Source organism: Amaranthus tricolor, chromosome 1, assembly GCF_026212465.1.
Source record: "Amaranthus tricolor cultivar Red isolate AtriRed21 chromosome 1, ASM2621246v1, whole genome shotgun sequence".
Lineage (NCBI taxonomy): Eukaryota > Viridiplantae > Streptophyta > Magnoliopsida > Caryophyllales > Amaranthaceae > Amaranthus > Amaranthus tricolor.
This window is the reverse complement of record NC_080047.1, coordinates 31678222-31690140: the sequence shown is the minus strand read 5'-3', so window position 1 is coordinate 31690140 and position 11919 is coordinate 31678222. Positions and strand designations below refer to the sequence as shown.

Here is an 11919-nt window from a genome sequence, read left to right as displayed (position 1 = left end):
ATATATATATATATATATATATGTATATATATATATATATATATGTATATATATATATATATTTATATATATATATATATATATATATATATATATATATATATATATAGTATATATATATATATATATGTATATATATATATATATGTATATATATATATATATATATGTATATATATATATATATATATATATATATATATATGTATATATATATATATATATATATTATATATATATATATATATATATATATATATATATATATATGTATAAATATTATATATATAAATGTATATATATATATATATAAATGTATATATACATATATATATATATATATATATATATAATATATATATATATATATATATATATATATATATATATATGTATATATATATGTATATATATATATATGTATATATATATATATATATATATATGTATATATATATATATATATATATATATATATAATATATATATATATATGTATATATATATATGTATAATATATATATATAAATGTATATATACATATATATATATATATATATATATATATATATATAATTATATATACATATATATATATATATATATATATATATATATATATATATATATATATATATATATATATATATATATATATATATTAGAAATAACCAAATAAATGACAACTATAATAGTAGCAATAATAGCAATGTCAGTAACAACAGTAGCAATCACTAACTTAGACTACTCATAACACTAATTTTTCTATGATTTGACCACATTTCATAGCTTGGGACAACGATTAAATAAACTAAACATGGCAGTTAAACACCAATAATGTATCTACAATTTAATAAATTCTTCAATGACGACAAGTTACCACCATTAGCATCACATAACATAATAATCTTTATTAGTATCCAAACTACCAAACCAACAACAAAGATCATATTCACCACCATTAATATAATAAAAGTAATATTTAGCATCCCTTGAAAGTGACTAACAACCTTAACTATTTTTTAACCACCAATATCACCAATATCAAACACTAATAACACTTATCAAAAGCTTCTATAAAGTTGTCTCAATACCAAAATATCACAAAAATGCATAAAAGTAGTACATACTACTTTTATTTTCACCCCTAATACAAACCCTGACTTATTCATGTGAAAATCACACTTCTAACATTCACTCACTACAAATTGTATCAAGATATAACTTATTTTAAACTAAGATTCATAAATTTACACAAAACTTTATAATTAAAGCACTAATTTAACAAGGAGAAGAATTTCACAAAAATCGGGGAAAGAAGGGAGAAGAGAGGCGCATGGGCAGGCTGCCGTGGCAGGCGACTGGTGGTGGCACGTGGGAAAGCTGCGGCTGGGCTGCTGGCGGCAGCCACTGAGTGCGTGTGGCCGGTTCTAGCGGTTGTTAGAGGTGGGTTCTCATAAGGCTGGTGCCTCTTCTTTACTAGGCCTATGATGCCTCATCTTTATTATGTTTTATTGAACGTTGTTTTCTTTTAGTGCATCCAACATTAGGGCAGTTGCTACCGAAATTTCGTTCAAATCTTTAGAGTTAATTCTTAAATTATATGTATATTCTTTTTATTTTGATGTAGTACCCGAATTTCTCCCGTCCCATACGATTTTGGTATCGTTTAAGGGGTTGGAAATCCAGGGGTGTTAAATGGTCCGGACAAGGACTAGGCTGGGCCTTAGTAAATATGGGCGGGCTGAATAAGGACCCTTAAAATTTAATATAAGCTTTATTTGGGCTGGGTTTGAAAAGGTCGACCCAGCTCATTTTCATTAATAGAAATTATTATTATCCCCATTGATAAATTTATAATAATTAAATTATCGTTTATAATAATTGAATTGTAGAAACGTTAGTAATCCACATTGACATTTATCATTTATATTAATTATAATAGAACTCTTTTTTTTATTTATAAAGGCTCGTTATTATGTTCTTTTAAAGCTCGCTCCATTTTATTGTAGTAAATCCCATTTTGGGCCAAATTATTTTCAACCTTACCCTTACGAACACTTATAAAAACGGGCGAGATAGGGGCTCAAAATGAGGTCCGATTGTTGAACACCCCTAACCATGATGGTTGATTCTTAAGGACTTCAACACTAACTTTAATTTGGGTGTCGACTATGCGTCGAATGTTTTATTGGACTAGTATAGCAATGACTACAATCAGCGAGTATTTGCTGATCAAGACGAGAGATAACAATGCTCAAACATAGGGCCTGAAAAATTAAGATTCAGACCTAAATTCTTAGGGTCTGGCGGGTTTAGAGTTTCGATCTGTGTCCAAAATAATTTTTTTTTTCTAAGAATTTAAAAAATATATTATACAATTTTCGTCCATTCGAATAAAATAATTTAAACATTTTCAACTAACAAGAATCTTCTAATACTTTATACTAATTAAGCAACCAAATATATGAAGCTTTCTAACATTCAAGTTGTTAAAATGAAATATTTATCAAGTCTTTTGATTTTTAAAGTATTGATACAACAACGACATTTCAAATTATATGAACCGACAAAGTTTCAAACCACGTAATGTTCTAGAATATAACAAAGTTTCAAATCATACAATTAAATACACATGATAGCTTATGTATAATTTTGCAAAAAAATGTAAATGGGTCCATGGGTTGGATCGGGGTCTAAACGTGTAAACGCAGACCCGCAATCTGAGGTCATGGACCCAGATTCAACTCGGATCCACAGGGTCTAAAAATAGGCGGATCCAGAACTTTAAATTAGGATCAGGTTGAATTTAGACCCTTAAGATCCACGACTCCTGTCCATCCCTTATACTAAATAATGATCAAAGATTAGGTTTGTTGCAGCCTATGAGTTCCACAAATTTGGCAGCAACTCTGAATGAATTGGTTGCAGCCAAGGAACTAAGACCATCCAATGAAAGTTTCTCTCCACCAGCGACATCCGAGATACCACGAAACACGATACATGGCACTCCATTTGTACGCGAAACCTGCATCAAACCATTGTGTATATCTTCAAATGGCCTAGCTCTCTTTTTAGCTAATGCTTTCCTGTAACCAAAAGTTTTGGTTCAAAAAAAACTAACGTGTATGGCTGCAGCACTCTCTTCATCTACCGTGGAAATGTTGAATTCATGATGAAGGAACTTTCCATAAGCTAAGTTTGACATAAACACATTGGCTGTTGAACCTCTGAGGTCGAATACTACTTGTGGCTCATGAGGCAAACAAGCAGTCTCGTTCACACAACGTTGCAACTTTACTTCCTACCAACAATCATTATGTTAGAGTTTTATGACATATCATGGATTACAAATAAATGGGCAAAAGGCAACGGCACTTGGCCTGGCATTTTGATCGCTAAAATGGAAAAACTGGGCTAGGCGACGGCAGGCGACGAGATAATGAGCGTACACTACTAATGTGGATGCAAAAAGAAAACGGACGCCGGTGCATCGCCCGAGACACAGGAAAACTAGCGACGAGCTGGTGTCCAACCCAGCCGTCACCCAATAAAAAGATCGAAAAAGAGTCGACCTGGCAACCAATCCCAACCGTCGCCCTTGTGAAAATAATAGATGGCGATGAGACGGCCATCGCCTGGCCGTCACCCATGGCAATAATCGGGTAGTCGTCACCTTTTTCGCGTTTATTTGTAGTGATAACGCCTCAACCATTAGTTTAAGTTTTTGATTGAGTTGGTTTCTTGTCACATATTACTAATAACAAGCAAGTATAACAGTACAGAGATAAGCAGTACTATACTCCCTAGAAAGTTGTAAGTGTATACCCGGATTTGTGTAGCGAGATTGTACCAATAAGGATCAACTGGAAACCAAAAAAGCTCTTGCATTGCCGTCCAATCTGAAAAGAGTTGAACAGGGGTGAATTGTATTCTTTCTAATAAATTTTCTCCTGCTTGTGGAAGATTGTAGGACCCAATTTTTATTTCTTTTTGGCCCGTTTGTGATGACCCAAAATCCTGGGTAGCAGCCAGCAACAAATACAAAATTAGCACAATATATATGAAAGAACAAAATAACAGATTGACATTATTTTTATAAATGTCTTACCAGCCATTTCCAGGAAGAGGTAAATGCAAATAGATTTGGTACAGCGACATCGCCAACATGCATTGAAGTGTTAGTACAACCAGCAATGCCATAATGTACGATTCCCTTAATGTCAAAGGTTTGAAGCATAACTTGTACTGTAAGAGCTGCATTTACCTGAGTTTATACATTTACATGCACTTATTAGTTCATTTATCAAAATAATTAGACAGTGTAATAATATTTAATGTATGTTTGTGTGATATATATTGAAGGAACTCAACTGTTTGTTCTCCCGTCAACACATAGATTACATCTACATCTTTCATTCTTCCAATCTTGAATTTCCTTCCTGCTCAAACATTTACTTAAGTAAGCTCAATCAACAACATACTATTGAAGATGCAAGCCACGATACTCCCTCAGTCTTTCTCATTCAGCATCTTTTCCATTTATGCTTTTTACTCTCACTTGCATTACTTCTATTTTTAAATAATGACGACCCACAACTTTCATCGGCATAATTCATTTTCTTTGTTTATTTATTTCCAAATATCTTTATTTTCCTATGTTATGAATGGTATGACTTGAGTACACATTTGGTGTGTGCATTCATTTGGTGACTCTTGGGATGGAATCCCATAAGTATGTCATGAATGGGTGTATTAAGATGAGTCTTGATGATTGTGGTTTATGATGATGATTAAAGTATGGATTAATGAGGTAATAAAGTATGAGTTATTCATGGGAGTTATGGGACCTAATGAAGAAGTTCAAAGGTTTAAGATGCTCTACTATGCAAGTCGAGCAATACTGTCAGAAGCCCTCTGAAGTGCCGCTCGACCGAGCGAGCTTCAGAATGGGTCGAGCAAGCAGACAGAATGCAACCAGAAACTTCCTGTAGTCCGCTCGATCAGGCTGCTCGACCGAGCAAGCTTCTGCTTTGGTCGAGCGATGTCTCTAATGCTCCTAGGATGCTGTTTTTGACTCTTCAAATTCTTAGGAATGTTTCATTATCATTTATTCATAGCTTTAATATACTTAATGTTACTTAGTGTGATCTCTCCTATAAATAGAGAGCTCTCATTGTAATAATAAATATCCACAAAATATACCCCAAGCCAAACACTAGCCTATATCTCTTCTCTATTGTAATTCTCCATATTTGAGAGTTCTTTGAACTCCTTTGATAATATAAGAGATACTACACACCGGAAAACGTAGCCTAAGTTGGGTGAACCTCGTTAAATTTTTGTGTCATTTTATTGCTTTACTTTCTCCTACAAATATCGATATAATTGATAGCGTAATTTGTTTGTCACTAAACTTCATACATTCGATCTTGGCAATATTGGAGTTTGAAACACATTGTTCGAACTCTAATACATCATCGTTTTCATCCTATAAAAAAATATATACTTCTTTTGTTCCTTTCATTTTGCACAAGTTGCAAAATGAGTGAAATTTATTAAAAAGAGAAATTAGATTGAAAAATAAAACAAAGAGAATATATATATTAACTTACTTCAAAACTATTTCCCTCTCAATTTTGCAAGACTTTGTATTTTAATTTCTCTTTGTCCCCTCTCTTTCTTATATTTTCATCCATAAATTTATCAGTTGCTCTATCTTAACAGTTATTTTTATTAATAATTGACAGTTTTTTTATTCTCCAATTCAATTGCTTTTTGGAGAGGGAGAGAGCTAATATATTTCATGTTTAAACTAACTTTCTTTACTGAACATTTTTAACACGGTCAAAATTTTTGCAAAGTTCACTCTTTAATCTAAAAGTTCAGACTATGAAAGAGATTTTAGGCTTAGGCTTAATCATTCAATTAAAAACCTATTATATTGATCCAGTTGGTTATAACATATTGTAGGTTTCAAGAAACTAAATAAACCAAATGCTTAATCTAACGATTGAGGTCCCATTATATATATATATATATATATATATATATATATATATATATATATATATATATATATATATATATATATATATATATATATATATATATATATATATATATATATATATATATATATATATATATATATATATATATATATATATATATATATATATATATATATATATATATATATATATATATATATATATATATATATATATATATATATATATATATATATATATATATATATATAGGCATGGCCACGGGGCGGGTTACCCGGAACCGAACCGGTGCCGAACCGCTTGGAACCGGATCCGGAACTGGAACGGTTTGCGACAGGTTCCGAACCGCCCCGAACCGCGGAACCGTGAAACCGTCGGAAAAACTTCATGAACCGGACCTGAAAACCGCGGTTTGGAACCGTAACCGGGACCGGTCCGGTTGAACCGGTCCACCGGTTCCATGGAACCGGAACCGTGAAAAACTAGCCGTTGCAATTTTTTTATAAATACCCACCACTTTCAATCATTTTCATTCACAACTCATCTCTTCTCCTACTCTCTCTACTTATTCTCTTAATTACATAATTATTCTTTTAATTATTTCTTAATTTAGTTAATTACATAATTAGTCTATTAATTATTTATTTATTTCTTAATTCTATTATTATTTCAATATTATCAATCATGTCTTCATTTTTGAAAAAAGCCTCAAAAAAAGTTACTAAAGTGGCAAAATCATTGGGAGGTTCCAGCTCCTCCAAAAGAAAAGCCACTTCTACTCCGTCGGTATCAACAACACCTTCTATTAGTAATTATAATTATGAACCAAATTATCCAGAAGGGTACGACCCAGAATTACATAATTATGCAGAAGAAGTGGAAAGAGAAATACAAATTGATGAAGAAGAAGAACAAGAAGAGGAACCAACAACCCCTATTGGGATACATGTATCTCGATAGTCATCAACAAGATCACATGAAGAACAACTACAAGAACAACAACAAAGACAAGCTCGTGGTAAACGAGTCAATTTCCAAACTATCGGTTAGTTTTATAATTTTATTCTTCAAATTAATTAAATTTTAAATTATTTATTTATTTAATTATAGTTTTATAATTTTAAATTATTTATTTAGATGAAGATGAACCAGTAAGACAACCTTTTCCGGCAATGCCACCTTCTAGTGGTAGAGCTGTTTCACATGTGTGGTCGTATTTCACAAAAGAACCAACCGAGAATCCAGATATTTCCTTATGCACTTGTCAAATTTGTGAAAGTCAAGGAGTAAAGCCCTTAGTATCATACAGTTTCGCCAGAGGTAAATACTTTTTAAGTTTTTTATACATACATTATATATTCATATTTTATAAAAATTTATTTATTGTGTTTTGTGAATACGTGTTAGGTGGTGGTACGGGATCTTTTAACAAACATTTGGCAAAGAAGCATGGAATCACAAAAGAAACTTATGCAGCAAGCGGCAGCGGGACCATAAGTGGAAGCCGACAGACACAGTGGGACATTCCCAGCACAGGTATGCCTTTTAGATATAATCGTAATGATATGATTGATGAATTTTCTAAGTATGTAATTTGTGATGAATTTCCATTTAACCATGGTGAAAGTAGGGCATACGAGCGTTACACTAGAAAAACTTTGCAACCACAATATAGAGAAATCCCTAGGAGCACTCTTAAAAGACGCACAATTAAATTATATGAATCAATGCGCTATGAATTAGTTGAAATGTTTAAATCTTTTAATGGTAGGGTTAGCATAACAACTGACATTTGGTCTGCTCCCCCACATTTAGAATCTTATATGTGTGTAACAGCACATTGGATAGATCAAAATTGGATTATTCAAAAAAGAATAATTGCTTTTGAGATACTGCCAGAAAGACATACCGGTGAAAACATAAAATATAGATTAGTAGAGATATGTAGAGAATGGAACTTATTAGATAAGATATTTTGTTGTTCAACTGATAATGCAACCGCGAACATTAAATGTATAGAACTTTTGTATAACGAACCTGCTTTTAGTTTTATCCTTGGGGGTAGCTTATTACACATACGTTGTTGTGCGCATATAGTTAACTTATCTTGCCAAGCAGGTATAAAAGAATTAAGCGATTTATTAGAACCAATTAGAGATTTAGTGAAGTGGCTTAGGATTGTAAAGATAAAGAGACGATATAAACAATTATGTGACCAATATCAACTTAAAAAAGTGTATTGGTCATTAGATACTCCTACACGTTGGGGCTCAACCAACGATTTATTAAGAAAGGCGCTTGCTTATCGTCCAGTTATAACACAACTGTATAGTGAGTGTACAGATAGCTATATAGCTGATGACACTTGGGAATTAGCTATAGGTGTACATAATATATTAGAAGCGTATGACCACGCAACTAAGATTTTTTCATATGTTTATGAACCGAACGTTCACTTAGTAATAAGTGAGTGTATTACTATTTTTTATCATCTCCTTAAACATACGCATGATGATACTAACCCATATTTGAAGCCGATTCTTGCAGATATGATGAAAAAATGGAAGGCATATTTTACCGATTTTCCTTATATTTATGGAATTGCAACCATTTTAGACCCATGTTTTAAAACTGAGGTCCTTACTAAAGTAATAGGATTTTACTACCAATCGTTAGATCGCCCGCCTACTGATGTGCATAATTATGTAGGAACATGTAAAAAATATTTAGTAGAACTCTATGATTATTACGCTAGTGTATATAACCCAAAACGCGATACGTATAGGCGTGCTAGCGTTTCGGCACGTCCCTCTTATTATAATTCGGTAATAGCTAATATAATGAGTCAAGATGATAGTTTTGTAGGATCATCTTTTTCTTCCTCCACCTCATATTTAGAATTAGATAGTTATCTTAAACACCACTTTGAAATAGACCAAGGTAGCGGAGATTCAAACACAAGGACTAAGGAATGATGATAATCAAGACGACGATGATGATCCATGGATGATGATGGATACATCTGCATCATCGTCAGGAGGAGAGTCCGCGGAAGCATCTAACCAACTAGATGATGATGTCGAAGATGAATAGGATCAATCGGACAACGATAAATCAACATTCAACAACTATAAATAAAAGGTATGACAAAGAACTACGTGGGCTTTGATTCCTTCGGGATACGTAGGCAGCTTAGTATTCCTTTGGGTACTAGGTTCAAGTCCATTTTCTCCCTCTTTTTTTATTAATCATCTTTATCGACATTATCATTGATTCGTTTTTTATTAATTTATTTTTTTCATTCTTTTTAGTATATATTTTAATAACGATGACAACTTGACAAGCAATGAATTTCGCTAATAATCAAGTAATCATCAAAGGTACGTCCGCAATATTATGATATTTTTTTATTATATAAATATTTAAAGAAAAAATAAAAATGGAACCGATGGTTCGAACTGCCCGTCCCGTGAGTTGGAACCGCCGGAACCGCCTAATGAACCGCCAAGGAACCGCCCGGAACCAAAACCGGTCGCGACAGGTTCCAAATGGAACCGGAACCGGGTAGAACCGGAACCGGATGGAACCGGACCAACCCGGACCGTGGCCATGCCTATATATATATATATATATATATATATTGTAGGTGTCAAATGAGAGTCTTTCGTGTTAAATGTGTGGATGCAACACAGAACCCCATCATATCTAGTGTGAAATATTCTTTCACTTGAATTTGAAGAATGGTTAAGATTTGAACCCAACTTAAGCTAATGATTGACACTTAATCTAATTGATTCAATATATGGGTGTTATGCTATCGGTCAAGCTTATATACTGGTATTCAAGATCTGCATTATTTGCGATAATGTTTTCCAACATAATTAAGACAACAATGATATAACTGATAACTTTATAAAAAGTTGATAATATTTAGTTGAAATATAAATAAGAAGCAAATTAAATTGGAGATGAAAGAAATGAAAAAAGTACCGGATAGTTGAATGACAGGATATATGGAATTAGGCACAAAAAGACCAGAAGCAATAAGAGGAGTTTCTTCAGCAGGAAAAGCCAAAACAAGTCCAATGAAGGGACCACCTTGGTAGTTTATCCAATCTACAACCTCATGTAATGGATGTGTAGACCTTAACTCATCACTTTTCTGCACCATCATCATCATCATCATCATCATCATCATCACAGCTTTGATTATCAGCTGAGATCCAACGCCCATCATTATTTTAATTTGGAATGGTCTGTGATGATCCTTAGTTAAGCTCACTGCTCACTCAATAATAAACAGAGTAGCAATTCCTGCAATGTGGGATGGGATACGAATTTTATAGGTCAACGATCGATTTCTTACTGTTTGATGTGCATCGTGTGGGCCAACCACATGATAAACGTGAAACTTCATGATATTTTTTACATTAGTATTTTTATTGTGCATCGCCCGTCCGAGATTTTCTGCAATTTTTATTTAATATACAATTGTTATTTTATATTTTTCATAATTCTAGCCCAATAAATAAAAGCAACATAATTAAAGGAAGAGAATAATTGAATAAAATAAAAAATAAATCTAATAAATAATAATGGAATATCAAATTAGAAATGAAATGATCATTTAACAATTAGGAAAAAAAAAGCAATTGGGAGAAATCGACAAAATAAAAAATTAAGCTTACTATTCTCAATTGAAAGATAAAGGTTTGTTCTATATTTTTAATTGAATTTTCTTATCTTTATTTTAATAATTAGTTTGAATAAGTGAATAATTAAATCTTGAAAACTCATACAATAAAACAATCAATTATGAAGATAGTAAAGAAAAGACTTCGTAACAAAATGAGCAATGATCTTCTTGCTAATAGTTTAGTAATATACATTTAGAGATAAATAACAAAGAAGTGTAGTGTCAATGAGATTATAGATAATTTAAATATTTTGTGACTAAATAGCGTCGAGCTTTACTTTAATTCAAATTTGTGTTATAATTTTTGGTTATATGGATTGGCTATATATTAATGTCATACAATTTTACCAACCATTATTAAAAATTGTATCTCTTTACTTGCTTTGTTTAATCAATCTATTTGTGTATCATTTGGTTGGTATATGATAATTGATATACTCAAATAAGTTTCAAATCACGTGCCATTTAATATGAAATTACTATTCTATCTATTTGAATTAGCCAAAAGATGAAATTAAGTGTTTTAAAAAATATATAAATATTTGATGATAAATGAAAAGAAAAATTAAATAGTAAATATTTAATTAAAAAATAGAAAATTTTTCTTTTTTTGAGTGATTAAAAAATAGAGTAGTAAATAATAGGTTTGTTATTAAATAAAAAAAAGTAAAACAATTTAAAACAAAAAATGACATAAATAAAGAGAGATGGAGTAATCATGTAAGCTATAAAAAACATAATGTTACTTGTTATTACTGTCATCTTTGAACTCTAATTAAGTAATTATCGATGAGCTCTCCCTAACAGAAATTATATATAGCCCTAAACAACTAATAGTAATAACACTTACTTAAATCCCTTTTATTATAGTTTATACTCCCTCCGTTCCTATTTGTTCTTCCTATTTGGGTATTTCACAAAGATTAAGAAAAAGAGAATCTTTGGTGGTAGTGGGTATTATTTTAATTATATAATAGTGGGAAGTAATGATTGTATTGGAAGTATGAGGTTGTAGTGGGTATTATTTTAATTAAATAGTAGTGTGAATGAAGTAATGATTGTATTGGAAGTATGAGAGAGAAAATAATTATAAATAAAAGAAAATGGGTACATTAAAAGAAAAGGAGGATTTTAAGGGGTAAAAGTGAGATAAAAACTTTCTAAAAATAGAAAGTATTCTAAAGTGGAAGAACTTTTGAAACTACCCGT

At 31.4% G+C, this 11919-nt stretch overlaps 1 protein-coding gene across 1 annotated transcript; it reads right to left on the bottom strand.

Moving 5' to 3' along the window:
- Nucleotides 1–2570: 2570 nt before the first annotated feature.
- Nucleotides 2571–10303, bottom strand: LOC130823622 (bark storage protein A-like). Its single transcript, XM_057688315.1, has 6 exons — nt 10005–10303; nt 4375–4442; nt 4112–4267; nt 3829–4020; nt 3125–3304; nt 2571–3028 (listed from the first exon to the last, which is right to left on the bottom strand). Exons 1-6 carry the CDS (start codon nt 10249–10251, stop codon nt 2861–2863), a joined length of 1011 nt encoding a protein of 336 aa, XP_057544298.1. The 5' UTR covers nt 10252–10303; the 3' UTR covers nt 2571–2860.
- Between the last annotated feature and the right edge of the window lie 1616 nt (nt 10304–11919).

Coding starts and splice junctions, on each gene's coding strand:
- LOC130823622 (XM_057688315.1), bottom strand. CDS start 10,251: ATGATGGGCGTTGGATCTCAGCTGATAATCAAAGCTGTGATGATGATG. Junction 4,021..4,111: donor CCTCTTCCTGGAAATGGCTG/GTAAGACATTTA, acceptor GCTGCTACCCAG/GATTTTGGGTCATCACAAAC. Junction 3,029..3,124: donor AGAGTGCTGCAGCCATACAC/GTTAGTTTTTTT, acceptor GGTTTGATGCAG/GTTTCGCGTACAAATGGAGT.